This window comes from Stylophora pistillata, chromosome 2 (assembly GCF_964205215.1).
Source record: "Stylophora pistillata chromosome 2, jaStyPist1.2, whole genome shotgun sequence".
Lineage (NCBI taxonomy): Eukaryota > Metazoa > Cnidaria > Anthozoa > Scleractinia > Pocilloporidae > Stylophora > Stylophora pistillata.
Genome location: NC_142520.1, coordinates 11,694,654 through 11,719,829, shown reverse-complemented (window position 1 = coordinate 11,719,829; position 25,176 = coordinate 11,694,654). Strand labels below are relative to the sequence as shown.

The window sequence follows — 25,176 nt, the reverse complement described above, 5'->3', positions numbered from 1 at the left end:
AGATCAACTGTCCTTATTTTACATCCAGTTTTTAGGATACCAAGGGCGATCCGGGCTTTTGTCAGTTGTCAGTAAAAGCCCACCACAAATGTCAGTTGTCAGTTAGTTTTTCAGCGATTTCTCAGTTGTCAGTTAAAATTTTGCCATTTGTCAGTGGTCAGTTAACCCCATCCAGACCCTCTGCTAGTCTTCGGAAGTTAAGCAATTAAGAAACAATTTTCAAATTTCTTTGAAGATTTCTCTTCTATGGTAGCCAGTGACACGATATAAGAAATGTCAAGTTTATGTCATTTTCACGTCAATGTCATGGACTTGGGTAGTGAATCGCAAAAAAGTCATTTCTTGCAATGATGTCATAAAGGGGTGAATTGAATTCTACTATTTTTTAGTCAATCTCTTCTTACTCACAAATTTTGGCCGAAACTGCCTCAGCATTTCTTACTTTACTCTCCATTACCTTTCTTTTTATGATAACACGTCGTTACATCGAAACACTGGAAACAACTTGTCGTAAGGCGTACGGTATGTCACGAGTTTTGTTACCTGTTTTATTGTTTGGGATCCTCGCAATTTTGGCGACAACAGGTAAGTCAAAATGCTTGTTTGTTTGTTTGTTTTTTTCCCTTAATCAGGAAATAATTTCGTCTTTTAAAAAATATCGTGGGTTAATTGTGATGATATTTCAGGTCAGGTACACAAAGGAGGCTGTGAACCGTAAATTATCAATTGCAAAACCTGCTTTAGATGTCAATAGTAAACGTTTACGAAATTAGTAAACAGGCGGCAAATTTGTTCAGAATTATGGTTTTTCATAGTGACAGACGACATGTTCATCAATTCAATTGCTTGAATTCAATATGTCATCTGGAGGGTTTTCGTCTTCGCCCATTCGTAAAGAAGAAAAAAACTAGACAAGCTATAGCTACCAACAAAGCCGTCAGACGTCTGCGCATGTGCTAAGGTTTTCAGTGATAACATGTATGTAGAACTAGGTTGTCTCACAAGAGTTACAAACAGCCACAAAAGTCGATATCTCCCTCTCCCTACGTTTTATCTTAATAAAGATCTCTGCAGACGTTTCAATTTCTTTCGCTTACTTTGCGACACAGCGGGTAGGGAAATTGGCGCTCAGCCGGCCAGAATTGATCCCCTCGCGTATACCTTGCCCCATGACATCCAACCACTGTGTTATAGCCACCAAATTGTGGTAGCTTAGTTTCGGGCATCTCTCATGACTGACATGCTACTCACATTATGATTGGGCCAGCCGAAGAAAAGGAGAATAAGTCAAAGAGGTGTTGCAGAAATACGAAAGGCTGGTAAATCAAGAAACGAGCCCGAAGTATATTTCATTTCCCCTTTCCTCTTTACAAGAATGAACTCGTTCTTCGTTAGTGTGAACATTACTATGCGGTGATCATTTTGAAAACAATAGGAAAAAAAACCTTGTTTAAGAATATATATACATATATGTCAGCACACGTATGAGTCACTGCAGAAAAAGGACTCGTTTTCATAAAGAGGCTCATGAGAGCTCAGAAGCCGACCAGTTTTTTCTCTATACTGCAGGTGATGAACAGGATTTTGGCCCGTGGTCTCGTTGGTCAGCGTGCAGTCAGTATTGCGGACGAGGAGGAATGCGGTATCGTATTCGTTCGTGTGTTCGTGATGGCGACTGCCGAGGACAGACGCTTGAAATGTCAACTTGTTATAAAACCAAGTGCTATGGTAAGTATTCTCAAAGAAAACGGTGGCAAGAATTACCGAACTAAACTGATTCTGCGAGTTACTCTCAGGGAAGTAGCGAATCCCTCTCTTGACTTACTTCTTCGTTTCGTTTTCGTTTCTTTTGCGCTTCCCGTAACTTCTTATTGGAATGCTTGAGTCATAGGAGGCCAACATTAAACGACAAAGTAGCTTCAACGGGAGTGGGTTGGAATCCGTAAAGAATGGCTCTGTTTGGAACTCTGTGGCGTGCTGTTGGGGCTAGACTCTCTACTTTTACGGTTTCTCTCTTCACCCTGGGCCCAGTTGTTTGAGGGCTCATTAGCACTCAGCCAGGATTAAATTTTAATCCGGTTTCTTTATCCCCTTGTTATTTTTTTTTTTCTTTCAAAAGCATCCAATCATCAAATTTCCGACAAAAGTAACTGTACTGAATTTTCATGTAAAGCTTTGATATCTTAAATCAGATTTCAAAATTGTGATTTTGTTTTACAGTTAGCTGCAAGCAGTATTTTGAGGATGGCTTTGAGCGTGATGGAGTTTACCGGCTGCATTTGGATGGACCCTGCACAAAGCCAGTCAAAACAATTTGTGATCAATCCAGAAGGTTTGGCGGGGGATGGACTTTATTGGTAAATCTACCATTCCAGTCCGTATCATTTGATTGAACAGAAAGGCTGCTCTGATTCTTACACCGTTACGGGTCACTTTTTTGTTGATCTGGTTTACCAGATCTCACAAATTGATCACTTAATGTTTTACTAAGGGGAACACGACACAAAGTTAATTGCAATTGTAGATGAGTTGGACGAGAAATTACCTTTCATTTCTCCACGTTTTCAACTGCTCTAATACAATCTATTTGAATGAATTTGAAAGATAATAAGCAAAACGATTTTTTAATCTAAAACCGTACGATACACAGATACAAGCACTCACCAACAAGGGTTGGAATGAAAGAACAGTCCTCCAGCGAAATGCGTACGCACTGGCCGGTAAGCTCAGATGGGCAGACTTTTCTATTTTAGGAAAAGCTGACATCATCAAGCATGATTCGACCAATAACAGCCCGTTTCTGTATCGACTCGATGCAAATCAGCCAGGATGCTGGGGTGGAGTTTGGCAAGCTCCGAATCACTACACCTTCACTGGAAACTTTCCTAATCAAACAGACGTTATGATGGTCAAACGATTTAACGACTGGTCGAGTGGAGAGTTTGCCATAAGCAATCGAATGCCTTGGTTCCCAAGGCGAAATCGATTGGCATTGCTTACAACGAGTGATTCGTATGTGGGACATATACCCTGGGGGACCTTTGTGGCGCAACAAAAATGGCCCTTTCTTCCTTCTCCGTGGATTTCTGGCAAAATGGCCTTTCCCAGGAGAAAATGGTATTGGCTGAAGGAGCTAAGACAAGGCAGGTTTATTGTTTGAGTTTTTTAGTGCACTAGGGATGTGGTATACCAAGTAGAGACGCAGTTTACATCTTACTTCTATGCCGAACTAAGCTTTGATTTTATATCTCTCAGATTACAAGGAACCAGACCTCATTTGCCCAATAGAGACACCACTGCCAGGTAAAGATAAGGTAAGAACTTGTGTATCAGTTTAAGTGTCTTGCTCTCTTCGGAAGATTCACTGTAGAGGTAAACTTTTTCAAACTGCACACATGTATAAGTGTTAGCGCCCGGAGAAGGGGGGGGGGGGGGAGGGGGTGGGAGGACTTGGAGGATCACATGATTCTCAGAGAAACTCAGGGGGGTCAGTCGTCAACAGAGTATAAAGGAGGGGGGGGACTAGAGAAAATTGACTACCGATGGAAGATCATTAGAATAATACAGGGAGGAGAGAGGAGGGGGGTAATTATAACACAACCAGAAAAGATCTGTCTCCCCACCCTCGAGTGATAGATACTGACCGGTCTATTTCAGATGTAAGTTATTAAAAGTTCTCTATTTTCTGACCCAATACTTATGATTTATATCATATGACTACTTGAGTCAACGGTGGTTACAGCTCTTGGTCAGCGTGGAGCGTTTGTAGCAAGACCTGTTCAACCGGTTACAAAGTCAGAGCGAGGTACTGCAACAATCCAAGACCTGCGAACGGTGGAAAAGACTGCTCAGAGCTGGGAACCTCGCGTGAAACTCTCTTGTGCAAGCCATGGCCCCCTTGCGGTGGTAGGCTTATTATTCGCTGTCTTAGTAGCGAGTTTTCTCTGCGTGAATCAAAATTACCCTCGCTGGTTACATATCCTTTGCATGCAGTCTGTCACTAGTTCTGTGTGACGCAGATGAAAGAGCCCATGACTCTTCTGAACTGGCATCGACAACTCACGTTACCTGGTTATCACTTAAAGGCAACTTGAAGCAGTTAATTTTGTTCAGCTTCGTAACTGAGTGACGGTTTTCGGTAAATTATACCAAGAGCTCGAAATTTGCATTTAATGTGATAGTTGACGAGGAAGACACCCGAATTAAAATTTTGAGCATATAAATCGAGAACGAATGATCAATCGTAATCGAGCAAAACTGAACAGCATTAGTCTTGTTTTTTTTTTTTTTTTTTCTCTTTTTTTCGTTTTGTAACAGCACATTAATCGGGCTGTTTATTTGAATCCCATCTACTGAAGGAGTAGATATCCAATAGCTAAGCCAATCAGATCCCAGCAACTGTGACAAAAGGCATATAGATTTAGATAGACTCAAAGACAGACAGACGATACACAGACCGGATAATGGGAGGTTGGAGGAGGGGTGGAGGGGTGGAGGGCTGGAATCGATGTGCGGTAGGCTAGTCGGATAGACGAATAGATGGATGAAAATATTTTTTTTCCTTTTGTTTAGGTTTTCCAAAGCACAGTCCACTAAGAAGCCCGAATGGACTATGTATCAGCCCCAAATCCCACTCTTGTGTAGTCAATGAATCAGAAATTCTAGTATTTGACACAGACTGTATAAGTGACTCGTCATGGTTTCTTCTACTCAAGGATGGCTCCCTTCAGCACGCATGCTCTGAAATGTGCGTCAAGCCAATGATTAATGACAGCCTACCAACTGAAGGGACCCCTGTCGGGTTGTCGTTTAGTGCTTGCGATGATGAAACACACAGGTGAAGATTGACGCTCACATAATTTCTCTTCAACTTCTACAACCTAACATCAGTATGCATATTCTCCATACTGGTACAATGAATATATGAAAGTTCATATATTTTGAACTGCGGTTATAGATACGTATGATGCACGATCCTCGCAGAAGAGAGCGCTATTTATGCAATAGCGAAAATAAGACCTGAATTTCATATATTCATTGTATCTGATTTATCATCACGGGTTTATTACGAATCAACCGAACGGCCCGCTCCCAGTTGGCTTGTTAGCTCAATTGGTAGAGCGCTACATTAGTATCGCAGAGGTCAGTGGTTCGAATCCCGTGCAGGCCTGATTTTTTTCAGGTCTGATTTTCGCTATTGCATAAATAGCGCTCTCTACTGCGAGGATCGTGCATCATACGTAGTCTCCATACTGTTGTCTATACATTTTCAAAGGTGCTGGCAAGGAGAGTTAGTTTAGCAATCCGAGCCTCTGGTTGGTGATCATTTCCTTTATTTTCGTGAACTTACTGAGTGATTCAGGGGTGATATTGTAAAGAAAAATAAGATTTTGACTCTTAGGGATCCAAGGGTTTAATTAAAGTTTGAAAAACTGATGCATCATTATATTTAACTAAAGAGCAGGAAAACAAAAACCTCATCAGATATCGATAAAGTTGGCAAGTTTCTGATTAAAAACTGTGGTGCTGCCCGCGTATTTTATTGAGATTTTTTGGCTCATCCTCGGTGTAAAAACCTGTGAAGTTCACGAGTGACGTAAAACAAAGACAACAAATCATCATAAACAATAGCGTACAGCCAAACAATACCTCATGAAACAAAGAAAACCTCGTCAGGTTTTTACACCGAGGATGACCCGATTTTTTCTCCTTAATGGTCAAGAATTTCTTGACACTGCTCCCCAGGGAGAGGCTTGTGTGTTTCTTCTCAAAATTGCAATGCATTATCCAGCAAACAGCTTATAAGAAAATACACCCAACCGAACAGAAAGGGTGGAAAATTTCCTTTTTGTTATCGCCGTGTCACCCTCTGGAAGTCGCTCTTAGTAAAATGTAACACTAATTCCATTTCCCTAAAACTACTGGCAAGCTTTAACAACAGTTTTCGCAGAGCCGAGAGAAAATAGTATCATTTAAGTTTTAATTTTGAATTAGATTTCAAAAGACCAGTGGAATGGCTTATGGGAAGGCAATCAAGTACAGCCCTGGTGGATTGTGCCTGCAGTCTGTCAGTGGTAATATTCCAGTGAAAGGAGACGTGGTAGCATTAGGCAGGAAATGTGTCGAGGGATCTGACGCTTTTAAACGAGTTTACACATTTCCAAATCCAGGTAAAAATGTGTTTATTTTTTCTTGCATCATCTTTTAATGTCTTGTTATAGAAGGTTTCGGATCTTTCCTCTATGAAATTTTTATACACCAATATTGAAAGGTTTTTTTTTTGCAGTGGGCGAATTAGCGCTATCAAAAAATATTACTTGTCGGTTTTCACTCTGATTGCAAGATAATTTGGTTTTCAACAGAGTTAAGACAGTAATCTAAATTGGCAGCGGTAAAGAGTCTCTAATGCTTGCAGTCGAGCTCTAGCCCTTCGTTACAGCGACTGATTGTTCAAGTTGCCGACTTTTTCTCTTTATTGACTATTTTTTCTCTTCAACGCTGCGAGAGATGGGAAAAGCTCGGCGCTATTCATGGTTAATAAGAATTCACTTTATCATTCATGTCTTAGTTTTGTCTTGAACCTTCAGACTGCAGTTATGGTTTACAGACCGGTTTACTTAGTGACTCTCAACTTTACAGCAGCTCTGCATTAGGCGAGAGTTATACGGCATCCTACGGAAGGCTTCGAAACAGAACAAGTGCCTGGTGTCCAAATGGGTATGATTAAAGCTCTCTCTTCCGAAAGGCATAGAAATGCAAATACTGTATACTGAAAAACTTCGGTATTATAAAAGAATTTCCAGCCCTGAGAAAGCCGACACAACCCAAGGGTAAAATGACGGCATTTTTCACGTGTGTTTCATATCGCCAGTCAACCGCTAACACGTCACTCACCCTTCGCGCCACTTTGTTAGGTTGACGAATGAATGGCACACCGTTTACAATTTTCAATCCAAGGTCGATTATCGAAAATTTCTCGGATTGTGGCCTATGGTTTTAATACGATAAAAAAAAAAAAAAAAAAAAAAAATCATACATGGTTACTCGTAGATATAGGATTTCTCTTCATGTGTTCAACTCGATATCTGAGTCATTCGCTATGCTATTTCATGAGATACTTTGTATATACCGAGTTGAACGCTCGACGAAAAATTCCCTACTACCTTGTACTCAGGTACTACTTTTTTGTTAACTTATGTCGATCTTGCAACCATCTCCACTAAGCCAATGCAGACTTTCATTTCGTCTGTCAATCCATGCCCATAACACACAAAAATATTCTAAAAGATCGTTCAAATTCCTCTATGCCCTGACTGCTTTCCTTATGGAAAAAAAATGCGTGTGATCAACAACATGCAAACTCCCTTATCTTTCAGCGATAATGCCGAACCATATTTTCAAGTAGACTTGGGTTACGCTGATGAAATAAAAAGCGTGGCCATTCAAGGTCAGGAGACTAAATATTGGCTCGTGCGCAAATTTACTCTGAGTTTCAGCATGGATGGTAGCACGTGGTTTAACTACACCGAAAACGGATTTGGAACTAAGGTAGAAGGAATGATGTGATCTTAACTATTCTGTGATCAGTGTCTGTATTTAAATTAAAGCCTCGCTTCAAACCTTTACCGTTTTTTGTTTCTGTTCAAATGGAGCAGTTTTCAGTCGCGTTTCGAGAACCCAAAACCAAAACAGGCAATCAGAGGGAACCTCGATGTCATCATTTGGCAGTGAAAGCTCCAAGTAGAAACAAGAAGACTTCACGAAATGCAAGAGAACGCTAGCCATGACGAAACCATGATTGGTCTTGTTTGCTATATATCAGAACTGTGCCACGCTACTACTTTAATGTCCGCCGAGAGAAATACCCTTCTTTAGGCGAGATGCTGTTCAAATTGTAACACGATCTTTTGCAGCTGAAATGAAATGAATTATGTCGAAATGTTTCTTTGCAAACTTTTTTTTTTTTTTTATAGATAAAAAAGGTAACTGGAAAGGCTTCCCCATCATAGAAATGAAAAATAACAGAATCGTACGCTCTGTTCTATTCTTTCATTTGATCACATTTCAGGTGTTCAGTGGGTCCTCTCACCCATTGCTTGTAAAGCCCAATACAATAGAACCGTCTGTGACAGCTCGATTTGTACGAATCAACCCAGTTCAGTGGTACGGTAAGCCCTGTCTTAGAGTGGAGCTGTACAGATGTTCACTTCGAAATGGTAAGAACGCTTATCCTGAAGACAATTTCTGTTCCGCGAAACGACTTGCTGATTAGTAGTCGTTCTTTTCGCTGATAGAATAGCTTAGGCGAGAGTAAACTCAGTTTAGGAGGGGAAAGAATAAACGCCTACAGTGACTGTGCATTAGGCTAAAATAATTATTCACCTCAAAGTCGTTAAAAAGCAGGGGACGCTTAACTTCACTTTGATGAGTAAGATAGATTCAGCGATATCCTACAAACCCCACAACGCTCATATCACGACATTATTTGGTGATCAGCAAATTGGACAGCAAATGACAGCAAAAAGGCAGTGGCATGAACTCCTCACTCCATTCTAACCTAACAAACAAACAAATAAACACAAAGAACTGGAGAAAATGAAAAAAAAAAAAAAAAAAAAGATAAACAAACAAATGGAGAAGCGAACAAACCAACAATCAACAGAGCTAAAACAAAAACAAAAAAAAGAAAAAAAAAAAACGGAAAAACGCAGAAACAAACAAAAACAAAACAAACTACAGGTTAACGCTCTTGTTTACTTTAATTTTGTCCGTTAAATTTCAGCTGATCCTTACGAATTATAAAGACCGAGGGGTTGGACTAAATCAGAGAAACTACGGTGTATGAATTTTTGTTCCTGGTTATCCATCATGATTCTCGACACAAAACATGGATAATATCACGTTCTACGAGTTCTCTCACGTGCTTAAACGTTACGAATTCAAAAAATACAATATAGGCTGTCACAAGCATAAAAATGGAATTTTCGATACTGTGCGCTTACACCCCCTCAGGCTTGTCTGCGCTCGAGTTTTATAATCTCTTGGACAGAGTTAACCCTTCACAACCTAATATCGGCATGCATATTCTCCATACTGTTCTCTATACATTTCCTAAGGTGCTGACAAGGAGAATTTGTTTAACAATCAAGAGCTTCTTTAGTTCGTGTGATCATTTCCTCCATTCTCCTGACCTTAATGTGTGATTCAGAGGGGAAATTGTAAGGAGAAAGTAGATGTTAGTCACTCTTAGAGTTCGCACAAAGCTGAAACAGGACACGACGGAGGACTGTAAAGTACATAAAGTGGCTAAACAATTTTTTTTTTTTTTTTAAGAAATAAAATGTTACACCAACAGAACAACGTTGTTTACGAGTCAAAGTTTTATAAAAGAAAAAAGAAATGTATGGTAGTGGTGCATGTAAAATTCATAACACCATCAAAGGTGAAAGTTGGTGTCAAGACAATAGTTATACGGTTATAAAATTCAGCCATGTTATTTTCGCGTGAGTGCTACAAAGTATTTGATGCCTCATCGCTTCGTCTTGTTTTTTTATATTTGTTGTTGTCGTTATTTTTTTAATTTTATTTTGACATTTCGAGCAGCTTTGCTCTCATCTATTTCATCCATTCAGAACTATTCAGCTGACAAAAAAAGGGAACCGGACGCGTGAGACGGCAAAAAAAAGAAAACGAAAATTAAAAAAATTTTTGCTACGCAAACAGAGTCAAAAGAGGGTAAAGTTAGTGAACAATTATACAGCCACCTATGTAAGTCCTGGGCGACACAAGTATGCCTCCTTGATCCCCATCACACGTGTAATTCAGGTATTTGAGTTAAAAGCGATGGTAGATTTAGACCATGGATAATGAAATCGTTTCACAAACGTCTTGCAGCTCAAATCTGAAATCACAGAAACGTACGTTTCTAAGTGGAATAGTTTTGAATAGGAATTCCCTCTCGGCATGATGCGTCGCTGTAATTTTAGCATCGGGTCTACTTTTTCATTGCTCGTCTTTTATAGTGTGCGTTGTATGTTTCGGATGACAGAGACCTCAAGCAGTCAGGAAGGCAACGCTAAGGAAGACCTGGATTAAAGAATCATACTTCTTGATTAGAATTTCGCGGATGGCTGGATGTACACATCTTTCCAAGCAGTCAAATCGCAGAAAATAATGAAAGACACGCCTCGGCTTCCTTGAAATTTTTCACTTTTGTCATCCGCTCTAAAGCTATTATTCCATTGCTATACATTTTAAAATCGATCCTTGTCCTCCCAGTCGATTATTTTCCCAGTGAAGGTGCTCCTCCCCGCACAAACCTGTCATTTTCTATTTTTTCCTCGTCCTTTTCCCTTTGATGTAGGCGCTTGTTTCTTAGCACCCTCCTTTGATTTTCCGCCTTTTGCCCCACCCCTTGCTGCTGCTTTGGCTGGTTTCTTTGACGCCTTGATCATGGGGTTATTCTCCAGATCATCGTCGTCGTCCTGTTGTTCAACCACATCTCCTTCTCCTTCTTCCTCCATCATTTGTCCGTCCTCTGCTCCGCCTTTCCGTCCCTTCTTTGGCGCCGCGCGAATGGCGTAAGGAGTCTTAAAACTTTCTTTGTTGTAGGTTCGTGTGAACGCTGCTTTCACCTAAAGAGAAATGTCATAAAAATTTCAAAGCGATTATAAATGACATTTTCCCAAGTTACTCATAAAGAACATAAAGTAATGTAGCTGGCGAGCAAGCTGCAGGGTAATTTTAAACTTGGGATTTATCACGGGAAGCTCAGAAAAAAAAAGGCAATCAGTCGTCACTGCCCCAAATACACCACGGATGACTCCACCACTGAAATCTAAACACCACGCATTTTCATGTCTTAGCGGCCAACAGGAATGCACAAACCTTTGAAGGAATCGACGCGACTGGATCTCTCTGTCCTTCAAATTGACCAACCTCAATGATAGAATCCCAGTCTTCTTTGGTTAAATCATAGTTCGCCATGACTTGAATGACACTGGACACACCAGAATTAATCTGGTCTGATTCCTAAGTGTAGAAACGGGATCAAGACAATGAGAATGAAAGAAATGATCACCAAACTAAGAATCCACGATTGTCAAACGAATTCTCCTTCTTAGTGCCAAAGAAAATGCGGAGAGTATGGAAAAAAAATTATATATTATATATATATTTTCCTCCCACAATATATACTTCGCTCTACTTCTATGTATTGAGCACTGTTCTACGAAAATCAAGTCACACTTTATATATATATTTATATATATAGATTAGGATGTAAATGGTTAGTAAACAGTAATGAGATGACAGTTCCAAGAACGTGTTAAAATAAATCAGACTAATTGCTTGGTCAATCCATCAATGAATAGTCCATTTTACAGTTAAATGCTTGGCTGCCAAGCCTTTGAAAAGAATTGAGGCCAAGGGTGACCTGGTTATAATAAAAACGTTGGTGATTTTCTAATGTAAATTACTTTGTTATCCTGCTAGCCAGATACTGATCTCTATCAAAACAAGGTCATCTCCGGCCTCACTCCAAATCAAAGGCTTGGCAACTAACTACACAACTGTCAATTGGCCTATTAGTTGATTGGTTGATAAATTGATTGATTGATTGATTTTCAAGTGAGCAAGTTCACACCAGAAACGAGTTTCCGTCAAACATACCTGAGTCATAAGCGGGCTGGTGAGGACTTTTCTGAGATAAGGAATGTAGTCCATGTTCATTGACAACTTGCTTCCGGATGTGCTAAAAAATATCAATAAACATTAAAATACGAAAAAATACAAAAAAGAAAAAAAAATGAATAAATAAATAAAATCAAATGCAATGATAACAATAACAATACGTATTACTACTACTAGTAATAATAATGACAACGAATAATGATACTGATAACGATAACAATGATAATACGAATTTAGGAGTGAGAAAGGCTTTCGTTTTGCTTTGATGCTTAATGCAGACTGCTAAAAAAGCAAACACACAACACAAACAAAAAACAACGACCACAACAATAACAGCCAAAACCTTTTGTACCGAATACACGTAAAACGCGTCTTAATTATTTGCGTTTTCTCGCACTTCAGGAAATTTTCCAGTTTCTACTTCCGCGTCTAATTGGCTACCTTTGATTACTCTCTTTGATTCTGAGAGTTTACTACGATAACCCCGATGGAAATGCTCTTTATTACACTGGTCACATTCCACAAATACCCTTACCTCAATCGCATGTGACCCTTCAATTCTTGAAGCATGCGGTCTAGCCTGCCATATTTGGAATTTTTTCCCAGCCACTGAGGAAACTCGATCCTCTGACCCATTCCCCCGCTTATAAAGGTTGACGGGATCACACACGAAAACATGGCCTGAAAAAAATCCAGCAGCGCTAAATCAACACTAAGGTCAAACTGGAATGTTACTTGGCTGCTACTTTTAATTCTTATGGGCATTTATTGAGCGAGTATAAGCATGACAGAGAGGTTCGCGCTATTCCTCTCTGCCTTAACCATTTAACCTCTTAAGAGCGACTTACATCTAATTTCTCATTACAATATCGCCCCTGAATCACACATTAAGGTCAGGAGAATAAAGGAAATGATCACCAATTAAAAACGTTCTAGATTGCTGGACCAATTCTCCTTAGCACCTTGTATGGGAACATATCCTACTAATGTTAGGGGAAAAAAGGGTTAAGCGGGCAACACGAACCAAGGAATTTATACTTCTCGGTATGTTGCGAATTTATGCCTAGTGTGTGTGTGTGTGTGTGTGTGTGTGGGGGGGGGGGGGGGTGGCATTTCTCCTACGCCAGCTACGCGGGTTAGTTCCCTGTGGATGAACGACAAGAGCGACAGGGATTGTAATAAAAACCCAAATCACGAAGGCAAAATTTTGTCAAGCGCCATCTCGTACCTGCATGGGTAACATGGACCAGTTGCCTCCTTGCCTGATGAGTTTTTCGACCAAATCTCCATCACAAATGGAGTCGGCTGTCTGACTAACGAGTGACAGCGTTTTCTTTATATCACCACTAGATAAGGCAATCACGCATGGAAAAAAAAAAAAAAAAAAAAAAAAAAAAAAAACATAAGAATAACATCGAAATTACGAATCAATCCACTTTCGTAAGTACTCTTTAACGAGGATGTGTCTTTTCCCTAAATGAACTTATTAGTTAACCTAAAAAGTTTCAATGAATGGTTGGTAAATGACTGACTTGCTTCAAACATTCAGTTCGTAAAACAGAACGAAGTAGTAAAGGCGCCATAGAAGTGGCCGAGCGAAAACGAGGGAGGTTTGGGTCGTTCTCGACCAGACCTAATCCAATCCCTCCTGCTCTCTTTACTCTTCAAAGCTCAAAGTTTTGAATCGGACTGGTTGAGAGGATAACGTGAGTTTTCTGGACCAATAATTATAATAATAACAATAACAACTTTATTTAAGGAGGGTAACACATAACAGTAATTCGACTGATGAACTTGTAGCCCTCAAATAAATCAAACAAAGATTTTAAATAAACATGAAGTGCATGAAAAATCCCCACTGGAAGGAGGCAGACCAGTAGGCTATTTACGCAGCCGAGGAGTTAAACTCGGGGCAACCGGGAACAAATCCAGCGGGTAGAGGGTGGAGGACTCGAACCCGGGCCGCCGGATTACAAGTCCAAAATACCCTAACCACTCGGCCACGCCGCCTCCTTAATTCAATCACAAAGCGGAGTGGAGCAATACCATAAAAATCCCGAATTACTTTCGGAAGTGAATTGAAAATTGCTCTAATAACTTGAAGCGAATAACAAAAGTACTGAGATCTCAACTCACCGGCCCTGGCCTGGTTCAACCATGAGGTAATTTTCTTGCATAAAGAGAGGCATCATGGAGTAATCACAAAAGAACATGTCCGATTTTTCAATCAAGTTCATCTTTGAACTTTCAGCTCCAGAGAGAAGTCTCCTCACGGCATCAAATGCACCCTGACGATCAAAAGGCCTCCTGTCACTTTTTTTCTAAACCATGCAACTGTTATATATGACTTTAAACCAACCTGTAATCCAACAAGCTGCTACCGTTTGGGCCGCAATGGTCACCGGTAAAAAGTAACGGCGATTAAATCTGCAGGGTAAGTCGTGAGGCTTGAGTCGTGAATTGTCTTCTGCGAATCGACTTCCGGTGAGACGAATCGACTCAACTTATCGAGTAGACCCGTGCGATTCGTGTCGATTCGTCAACATTTTCTACCCCTGCATTTTTTATAATTTTCTGACGATGGACTTTCAGTCGTTTCACGCCTCAAGAACGTGAAAGGTTAATGTTATCATTTTCTCATACCTGCCACTCATTTTCACTCATTGCTCACGCCCCTCGACTTCCGTTAACACACGGTTCAACTTCCGTCGAACCATGGTACTCATTTTCACATATTACTTATGCCTCTCGACTTCCGGTGTGACGATTCGTCAACGACCGTAGACGAATCGCAACGGTTTAGACATGGACAGAATGTTATCTTAACCAAATACAATAAATAATTTATCACCATTCGATGATAAACTTCTTACCATTTTGATGTCTTTTTGCGCTTTAGCAGCCTCTTCCTTTGCCTGGTCATAGTTAAGCGACTTTTCTTTAGCTGTCCACATCGATAAGTTATGAAGAACCTGCGGCAAAAACCATTTTCAATCTAATTGAATCCTGTATATCCTGAACTCCCCTAATTCGTTAACTTTTCCCTCCCTGTTATTACTTCTTTAGTATTTTTTTTCATTTTCTCGCATTTGAAGAAAGTTTAGCTCAGCACAAAGGCAAACATACAAACATACAAACAAACCAGAAGGAAAAAACAAAACCAAAACAAAACAACACCAAAACATCCACAGCAACAACAAAAACAACAACAAAAAACAAAAAACAAAAAACGCGAGCAAACAATCACGAGATCACTATTTTAAGTCTTGAGCAACGGTGAACACTTTGGAACCCCCATACTAACCATTATAGAAATCTCCCTCTTTTAAACAATCCCTCACCCCTCTTGTTTGCCTAGAACTTCAGGTTTTCAACACACACCTTTCTTCGTCAATACGCTATTTTCTCACCCGCTTCCATATCAAAAGCTCTACAATGGAAGTTCCATTGTTCTTTGTTTAGGCTATGTCGCTATGTAGCATAAAAATATACTACTTTGAAACACAGTATCAACTTACTTTTGATCGGTACTCGGGTGGGAGAGAGTCTCGCTAAATTGTGCTTGGTAGTTGAATGCAAAAAACCAGCTCTATCCATATGTCAGTGGAGTTAATTTTGTCAATTTACCTGTCGAACATCCTGGTTTGCGCCCACGATAATTTGCTCCATGGCCTGGGGTGGTATCTTGAGTCCTTCCTTAAATGCTATGCTCATCATGGCTCCCTGAAAAACAAACACATCTTTGATTCTCCATTTATATGTAAGATCAGACTTGAAGGCCGACACTTTCAAAACGAACATGTATCCCGCAGTAGGAGACTTTGTAGTTTAGTTTATCAACAGAGTTGACATTGCAAATTGCCCACCGAAGAGACCTTCTGGTGCTCACGTTTAGAGCGTTAGCCTTTCGTCAGAGTTTCATTATAGCTTCATATTTCGCTTTGACGAAGGGTTTGAGACATGTATTTGAAATCGTTAAGTCTAAATACAAACTCCCACAGCGATCGCATTCGTGTGAGAGTACACGCATTTCCGCGCAGTCAACTACAAAAGACGAATCAAAACACAGGCGTGTAAACCACTACACGCACGTAACTACACGCACTGGAAGCACGTGTAATTCCCACGAATTACACACGCGCGTGGGGGTGTTGTAATACACGAGAGCAGTACTGTTTATTCCTAACTTCAAACTCTTTACTGGGAAAGAAGATATAATAATATGTATTCTGCATGCAGGCGTACACCAAACAACCAACCAAACAGACAAAAAAAAACGGCACGCTTGGTATTACCTTGATCTGTTCAACCCGAGGTCTCTGAAATCTCAAATCAAAACAGTAATTTGCCAAGCTGCGTATTTTTGAACTGTTCCTTTCATTACACATGCAGATGACGGGTATCTTTGAGTTCTTTATCAGCGATATGAGTTCCTGTTCAATAAATGGAATTAACAGTAATTTTTTTGTCAAAGGTTGCTTTTTTCCAAAGTGAAGAACAAGAAGACAAATCAAAGTTTGAAACAATGACTTCAATAGCCCATTTCCGAAATACCCTTAGCCTCTTTTTCAAAGCGGTCCTGGTACTCATCCTTTCCCTGTAAGTTTTCATTTGCATGAATATTAAACTCACTTCCGCATGAATAGTTGAGTACCAGGCCTCGTTTTGAAAATGAGGCCAAAGGTAATTCGGACAAAAATAATACAGCAACAGCAAAATAGCAACAACAAAAAGCAAAGAGAAACATACAAAAAAAAATCAAATAACAACAAATCTGAAAACAAACACACAAACAAAAACCAAATACAAGGAAAAAGCACAAACACACAAACAAAAACCAAAAACAAGGAAAAAGCACAAACACAGAAACAAACAAAACAGGTAAAAATCATGATATTTTCCCCCCATACCTGCATGCCTCCCCTATCCTCGTTGCCAGCCATTCCATCAACTTCATCCATAAGGAGAACATGTTTACTGGGGTCTGCTTTGTGACCTGACGCAACAAAAAAAAAAAAAAAAAGAAGCCGCATGTTAAGCACTTCGTCCTTCACTATTGCTCTGCGTGCAATAATAAAATAGCTTTATTGACACTGCGGATCGACCCTCGATTCGTGACCTTCGACTCTCGACACTCGATATCTCGAGCCTGGACTCTCCATACCCGATACTCGACACTCGATATCTCGAACCAGGACTCTCTATACCCGATACTTGACACTCGATATCTCGAACCTGGACTCTCCATACCCGATACTCGACACTCGATATCTCGAACCAGGACTCTCCATACCCGATACTCGACACTCGATATCTCGAGCCTGGACTCTCCATACCCGATACTCGACACTCGATATCTCGAACCTGGACTCTCCATACCCGATACTCGACACTCGATATCTCGAACCTGGACTCTCCATACCCGATACTCGACACTCGATATCTCGAACCAGGACTCTCCATACCCGATACTCGACACTCGATATCTCGAACCTGGACTCTCCATACCCGATACTCGACACTCGATATCTCGAACCTGGACTCTCCATACCCGATACTCGACACTCGATATCTCGAACCTGGACTCTCCATACCCGATACTCGACACTCGATATCTCGAACCTGGACTCTCCATACCCGATACTCGATACCCGATACTCGACACTCGATCTCTCGAACCTGGACTCTCGATAGTTTCGAGTATCGAAGATCGAGTTTCTAGTCGAGACTGTCAACTTACTTTTGAGAGGAACTGTACAATAGTGCAGTGTACAGTTGAGAACAAAACAATTGACCCGCATATACAAAGCATGCTAAAATAAAGATAGTTTGCATGTTTATTAGAATGATACATTTTAGGTTACCGTAATAACTCATTCATGTACAGTGCAGCAAAAAGGTGAAATTAAGAAAATGATGCAGTGAAGTCAATTCAGTAAGAAAAGGTAATTTGGTTTTATCAACTTAGTTAATAATGTAAATTGGCCACCGTAGAGAGTTTAAAAGCTGACGTTTCGAGCGTTCGCCCTTCGTCATTCCAAATCTTACAGAAATTTTGCTACCTGTTAGGAAACCATCCATGGTTTTATTGCTTAATGACTGAGATATATGTTCCTCCAAAGTCTTTTTGTTCCGTGTGTCACTGGCATTCATTTCAATGTAAGTAAAACCAAGCTCCTCACAGACCAGTGTTGCTGTTGTTGTTTTACCAACTCCTGGAGAACCAGACAGAAGAGCTGCCTTAAAGGACGATCCATCTTGATCTTTCTTGAAAAACGAAGCTGTAGAAGAAAAAAAAGGAACTGAATTAAAACTGTTATCAATTTACTATTATTTGTGCTTGTAATTTGAGCAAATGCCCCTTATTAGAATGTTTAACATAAATTATGCGGGCCTATTTTGCGAGTGATAAGCAACATCATTGAACAAGGGATTTATTATTCCACTATTGCTTCTGTTTCTAATATCATAACTTCTAGTTTATGAAACACTTCTTAGTTCTAAGGCCTGATCTCAGCATCTTATCGATCGCATAAGCTGAGCGGAAAGACGAAACTTAGAAAAAAACAAACAAAAAAACAAAAAGCAATAGTGTGTTCTTTGTGAGCAAGGGAAAATCTTGATACTCTTAAAAAGTTTATTCCTTGAAGGGTTAAGCCAAAAAAAAAAAAAATTGTGAGGAGAAATTCAGTCTTGATCACTGATGCGAGTTGAAGGGTAAAGAGACAGAAAGCCAATCTGTTTGAAGCTTATCCAAGTTCCAGTAGCATCAGGTATGTTACAGTATATCTATACTTCCCTCTAGACTAGGTTGCTCTTTCCGCATCAAGTTACCTTCCAGGGCTCAACACCAAAGGTAGACCACTAGCCACAGAGTAGTAGAAATTCAGTTTGGCTAGTAGTTTTCAATTTCCATCAGCCAGTTTGGCAAGTAAACAAACTGAAATTGTCGTAACATCTAAAAACATCTAAGATGTCAATGGCCACTGGGCTAGTAAGTTGAAAAGAAGTTAGTGTCAAGCCCTGCCATCCCTAGCATTCATTTAATAATAATAATAATAATAATAATAATAATAATAATATAGATCAATTTCTATAGCGCATTTCCATGTAAATGCTCTAATGCGCTTTACAACAATGTGCGGGGGACTTTTCCAGACTGCCGGCGGCAGTTTACAATTAATAAAGGAGAAATTTTTACAGATGCCCCCTCCCCCCCTTCCCAGTAAACAGGCCAGACCACATCACAGTAATCTCGTGATGTGGGTTCTTTAACGTCCCTTGCCGAAATTAACTAATTGATAGGTGCAGGAGACGGGACCTCCGGCTTTACGTCCTATCCGAGAAGACGAAGCAACGTGAGTGAAGCGTCTTGCTTAAGGACACAACGTCAAGCCCCAGCCAGGACTTGAACCCGGGCCATCTGACCTAGAGTCCAGCGCACTGACCACTGGACTACTCACGCCTCACATTTCCATCTGCTTCCTCTGAGAGTTTGCCTGAACCACTTCCATTCTTTGCGAAAGAGAGGCATTTTGAGAGTGAAGCACCTTACCCAAGAATACAACACAATCATATGGGTTGGGCTTGGAGTACAAGCTTTTGATCCTTCGTCGAACAAGTTACATGACACAGGATGTTGTACAAAGAACGCCTAGAATTAGATGCAGACTCACATTTAGAGGCTGGTTTCTTTCTGTTCTTTTCCCAGTCTCTCAGCCAGTTCATCAGCTTTCTCATGTTGCTCTTATCACCCTGCTGACCTATAATCTGCTTTACAGCACGAGGCCGATACTTGTCCACCCACAGCAAACTTGGTTCTCCTTGATAAAAGCAAACAGACAAGTAAACAAACAATAAAAGGAAACAAATGACCTTTACTATCAAAAATTTCAAAACAAACAAACAAACAGGAAAACAAACTAAACTTTGTTTAAAAAAGTGTGCAAAGATGGAAGGACAGATAATTATATGGACAGACAGCTGGACTAAGAAGTGAACTGATAGGTAAAGTGGGTGGGTGGGTGAGCTAATAAGAAAGTGGGTGAGTGACCTGACAAATAGTTGATTAAACTGATTGGTTAGCGCTGCTGTAGGGGAACGAATGGGGATGCTGGCAAGTGGACAGACTGATAAACATTGATTGGAAGGATGAACAAGCACACACAAGAACAGACAGACAGACACAGACAGAGACAGACAGACAGATAGACAGACAAACTTATAGACAGACAGACAGATAGACAGACAGATAGAAAGACAGACAGATAGACAGACATACTGATAGACAAACAAACAGACAGACAGATAGACAAACAAACAGATGGATAGACAGACATACAGATAGACAGATAGACAAACAGACAGACAGATAGAAAGACAGACAGACAGACAGACAGACAAACACAGACCCATAGATGGTAGGATGGAAAAATGAGCAAACTGATACATAAATGAAAAGAAAAACAAGAGGATGAATAAATGAATGATTAGCATATGTAATCAGTCATCATAGACTAGCCTATGGCTTATGTGCCACTGTGTTGGTACAGCACATACTTAAAAGTCATTAGCAACTTACACCTAAACACACACAAGAAAGAGCCTAGAAAGCATTTGCTAAATGTAACTACCATACAATAGGATATTAATTTTTACTGGTGAGGAAATTTCCATTCAAATTATGCTCCTGTTCTAATTGTTGAAAGAATTTGCAGCACCCACCTTTCAGCGCAGGTGATGATGATGGTGTTTGTGTCGCTGGAGAAGACACAGATCTTTCACTCAGTTGTGACAAATCACCTTCAGAGTGATCTTTTCCTTGGCTGAGTGCCTCCATTGGTTCAGCTTTCTCCTCCTTCTTAGACTTCTTCTCCACACGAGGTGGTTCATGGCTGGTCGCATTGCTTGGTTTTGTTCTGACAAGCTCAAACAGACCATCTTCATCTATTTGTGATGTTCCACATTGCTTAGCCTAGGAGTGAAGTACCAGAGACAAAAAAAAAAGTGATACCAAAGTCACAAGCTACCAGTAATTCCTCAAGCTACTTCACTTATAGACTGTTTTAATATTCCTGAATATCTGCTTGTAAACTATAATCACCAATTTTCATGTGGTGGTGGCCCAGAATTTTACATAAACTCAAAATATAATGTTCAATTGAAGGCCAATAACTTAAGGAAAAAAATTATTGAAAGTAAAAGTGTTGGGATAAAAAAGAGGATTTTACAAGCTACCCAATGGTGAATTCCTACATAAGTTTCTGTAAAACCAACGCTTTTCAAACTACTGATCAATTCTTTCTGCATGTAGCACTCAACTTCAACACACAACCTTTGGATGTCCACTGCCATAACAAATGACCTCCTTTACATTTAAATTTTGTTTCTAAAGCTCTATTTGTGTCTTTGTTTTGAACTGTCCATTACCTTAGAAAGTTTACTTTCTCCTGGATCCCGTCCCACAACGACATAGCTTGTTTTCTTGCTCACTGATTGGGTAACTTTCCCACCATATCTCTGAATCAGATCAATTGCTTCATCTCTCTCGATACTTTCTAAGACTCCAGTAATAACAAACATCAGTCCTTCCAAACAGTTTTCTTCTCCCTAAACATTAAATCAACAAGATACGTATGATGCACGATCCTCGCAGTAGATAGCGCTATTTAAGCAATAGCGAAAATCAGACCTGAAAAAAATCAGGCCTGTACGGGACTTGAACCACTGACCTCTGCGATACTAGTGCAGCGCTCTACCAATTGAGCTAACAAGCCAACTGGGAGCAGGCCATTAAGTTGATTCGTAAATCAACAAGAGTATGCATGACTCAAGGAGATGTACAAAGCAAAATGAATAATTCTTTCCTTGAAGGCCTCTTAATACCTTTCAAATTGAAAAGTTAGAAGGGACAAAAAAAATAGTAACATCTGTTTGGAACACTTGATCAGCAGGGATTTGCTAAAGCAAAGGCATAGAAAAAACCAGGAAAGATTTATTACTCGACGTTTCGGAGTCACGATGACCCCGAAACGTCGAGTAATAAATCTTTCCTGGTTTTTTATCTGTTTGGAAGCACCATAAACATTTGGTATCTGAGTAACGGCACACCTACATGTACCCCACCCCTAACGGGTGCATGATTTCTCAGACACTAACATTGATCCAACATTTGAAAAGAAAAACTGAGAGTAAAAGAATAAAATACATTTTTTTTTTCTAAATAAAACTACGAGTTTAAAACATTTTTCTGTGACATTTATTGGCAGATTTTCTAAACCAGCTTTAACTATAATAATCTTCTTTTTCCTTTGTTGTACATCTCTTACTAGAATACGAAAGGATGGAAAACAAACCATTAGCAGGGCTCGACACTAAAGGTAGCCCACTAGCCACAGACTAGTAGAAATTCAGTTTTAGCCAGTGGTTTTCAATTTCCACTAGCCAGTTTGGCTAGTCAACAGACTGAAATTGTCGTAATATCTAAAAACATCTAAGATATCACTAGCCACTTGGCTAGTAAGTTGAAAAGTTAGTGTCGAGCCCTGCATTAGGAGCTTTGAGAAATGGTTGTTCAACTACCAGATGTGATTAACAGATAACCTCTCCCTTGAATATCCATACATTATCCAGCAAACTGGTAATAAGAATACTCAATAATCAAGTAGAAGTTGTCATTTTGATCTACATACTTGTGTAACACCAAAATTCTTATCACTAAGTTACAGGAAAACGAGTGACAGCTAGAAAGGAGAATTGACAATCAGATCATGGACTTTCTAACCAACCTGAGGAATTTCCTTTGATCCAAGGGCCCTTGGACCATCTCTTGCCATAAAACTACGGTAGCCCGACTTTTTCTTTTCCAAAGAAGGAGGAACTTCATCCACCTCCTCTACTTTTGACACCTTTAGCGTTCCTTTGGTTGGAGTTTTCTTACTGTCATCTTTTTTATTGTTTGTGGGAGTAACAGTTTTTTTTTCTCACGCGAAAACGTACACTAACGGCTATCCGTTCGAAGGCGTTTTGCCGTTCACTTGCCGTTCACCAGCCGTTCAAAAAAATTTGCATCCGTTCGCACGGCCAGGGTTATCCGTTCAAAAAAAACTTGCATCCGTTCGCACGGCTTGTGTTATCCGTTCAAAAAAAATTTGCATCCGTTCCCGCGGCTTGGGTTATCCGTTCAAAAAAAACTTGCATCCGTTCGCACGGCTTGTGTTATCCGTTCAAAAAAATTAGCATCCGTTCGCACGGCTTGGGTCATCCGTTCAAAAAAATATAGTATCCGTTCGCACGGCTTGGGTTATCCGTTCACAAAAAACTTGCATCCGTTCGCACGGCTTGTGTTATCCGTTCAAAAAAATTTGCATCCCTTCGTACTGCTGGTGTTATCCGTTCCAAAAAACTAATAATTGTTGGTTCAGCCGGTTACCCCTTGGGAAAAGTAATTAAAATTCAACAGTTCGCACGGCTGGGGTTTCGGTCGTCCGTTGAGAAAAATCCTCAACTGTTGTTCATCAGTTCAAAAAAATGCTTAGCCGCATAAACAAGTTCTATAGCAGACGTGCTTTGAAGTTTGCAATTTTCTCTTATAATATTTTTTGAGAAGAGTTCGTTCTGAGAGGTCTGAGGGCCTCCCCTTAAATAAGATTTTTTTTTTAACACCTTGCGGATGACAGGAACTAAAGTGCGTATTCCGAAATGCTGTTTAAAATGAGTAAACACATCAAGGACTGTGTCTTTTTCGAATCGTTCGACTTTGTAGATGTGGGTGTCCTGGAATGTTGTTTCCTTATCGGAAATTTCAGCCGTCAACTGAAATGAGCAATCTGTTCCTGGAAGTTTATAGCAATTTTTTTTTAACTGTATCGATCGTTACATCATCTTGAGTGTTTTAGCTTGTGCCGCGCGCGTTGATTCGATCGTACATCAGTTCTTCAGGTTCAGTGTTGTAGCTGTTGCGGGTCGCTTTCTTCTCTTTATTTCAGTCTTAAAACGACCGATTTCACGTTAATGGAAGCGCATAATCGCATTTACTTTTTCTTGCTCCGTGTTCTAACGGATTTGATTTACTTCTGCGTGCCTTTGTAAAGCCTTGAATAAAATCATTGTCCGGTGTTATTTTGGCCCTCGCCCTATATTGTAGGGTTTCTGGGCATTTCGGCCTTTTACCGATGAACGTGAGCAAGCCACTAGCCAACGCTTACACTTTGCCAAGTCTCGCAAAGGTTTTGGGAAAGGAATGAATACTTTCCTTCCCCTATTCCTCTAACTCTTTGAGGAGTTGTAGCAAGTTTTATTCCATGTAGTTGTCAAGACAACGCGCTTTAGGGTGGAAGTTGATTGGCTGAACTGAACGTTGCGTTACCTTTGGCAAAATATCAAACACCACAGTGCGTTATGCAAATTTCGCTTATGGCGAATGTTATGCTTTGACAAGTGTAGACACCGCTCGTTCTTACGCAAAGAGATGGTTTCGTCCACCTAAAATAACCTTAGTTCTCTGTATCTTTGTTACTGGTAGATATTTAACGAGAAATGTGCACAGGAATGTTTGATTTTGAACTTTAAAAAACAGGTTCTGAGTTAATGTCGGAGACGCAACCACAAAGTCGATATTCAGCTGAAAATTGAATGATGTTTGTTTTCTTTGCTCTGTGTCAAAGTAATCTGGTCGTTGATTTAAAATGGTTATCATCTTTACTCGTTCAACCGTTCAAAAATTTGCCACAGCCGTTCGGCCGTTCACCGTCAGCCGTTCAAAATTTTTCTACAACCGTTCAGTCGTTCACTGTCAGCCGTTCAAAACTTTTCCTCAGCCGTTTACCGTGAGCCGTGAGCCGTTCAAAAATTTTCCACAGCCGTTCAGCCGTTCACTTTGAACCGTTCAAAAATTTTCCACGGCCGTTCAGCCGTTCACTTTGGACCGTTCAAAAAATTTTTTCAGCCGTTCAGCCGTTCACTTTGAGCCGTTCAAAATTTTTCTTCGGCCGTTCAGCCGTTCATGTTAGCCGTTTCAATCACCTTGGCCATCCGTTTGTCATCCGTTCACTAGCCGTGCGTTTTGCCGTTCGAACGGATAGCCGTTAGTGTACGTTTTCGCGTGAGAGGTCACGTCATGTACTGTAAATCCTCTAATAATTAAGCCCCCCTGAGAGGGTAGGGTTATTTATTTCAGGTACTTTGGGGGGTGGCTTATTAGAGGGGGAGAGCTTATTCATTTACCGCGATGTGCACTACCAGGATACAATAGGATATGACAAACTAAAACTACTTGAAACTATTACTTGCTCTGAAACTGTGAAGTCTAAGACTCCCGAGTGGCCCAAGAGCAAAAGCAAGGCACCAGGGGCCACTGGGTGCTGGTAGACCACAGCTCTGTACTTACTGACATGGAGTGTTATTTTGAGTTTTTGTTTTTTGAGGGGGGAGGGGTGGGGGGGGGGGCTTAATAAATTTCTTTCTCTAAAGAGGGGGGGCTTATTG

The 25,176-nt window shown here is 40.3% G+C and overlaps 2 protein-coding genes across 3 annotated transcripts; one reads left to right on the top strand and one right to left on the bottom strand.

Moving 5' to 3' along the window:
- Positions 1–524: 524 nt before the first annotated feature.
- Positions 525–8,403, top strand: LOC148737136 (uncharacterized). The gene is made up of 11 exons (XM_088747280.1): positions 525–585; positions 1,570–1,728; positions 2,221–2,357; positions 2,651–3,143; positions 3,256–3,303; positions 3,727–3,906; positions 4,573–4,837; positions 5,995–6,170; positions 6,588–6,717; positions 7,377–7,548; positions 8,069–8,403. Exons 1-11 carry the CDS (start codon positions 525–527, stop codon positions 8,270–8,272), a joined length of 2,025 nt encoding a protein of 674 aa, XP_088603406.1. The 3' UTR covers positions 8,273–8,403.
- A 337-nt stretch (positions 8,404–8,740) lies between these two features.
- LOC148737135 (replication factor C subunit 1-like) lies at positions 8,741–25,106 on the bottom strand. Of its 2 annotated transcripts, none has more exons than XM_088747274.1 (15): positions 22,479–25,106; positions 21,121–21,300; positions 20,416–20,665; positions 19,368–19,514; positions 17,754–17,972; positions 16,602–16,687; positions 15,987–16,124; positions 15,319–15,414; positions 14,565–14,663; positions 13,828–13,979; positions 12,920–13,037; positions 12,227–12,372; positions 11,671–11,752; positions 10,888–11,031; positions 8,741–10,634 (listed from the first exon to the last, which is right to left on the bottom strand). In XM_088747274.1, the coding sequence occupies exons 1-15, from the start codon at positions 22,524–22,526 to the stop codon at positions 10,323–10,325; spliced, it is 2,217 nt and encodes a 738-aa protein (XP_088603400.1). In that variant the 5' UTR covers positions 22,527–25,106; the 3' UTR covers positions 8,741–10,322. The 2 variants fall into 2 exon arrangements, with proteins under 2 accessions (XP_088603400.1, XP_088603401.1); XM_088747275.1 differs by having other exon boundaries at positions 19,368–19,511.
- Positions 25,107–25,176: the final 70 nt, after the last annotated feature.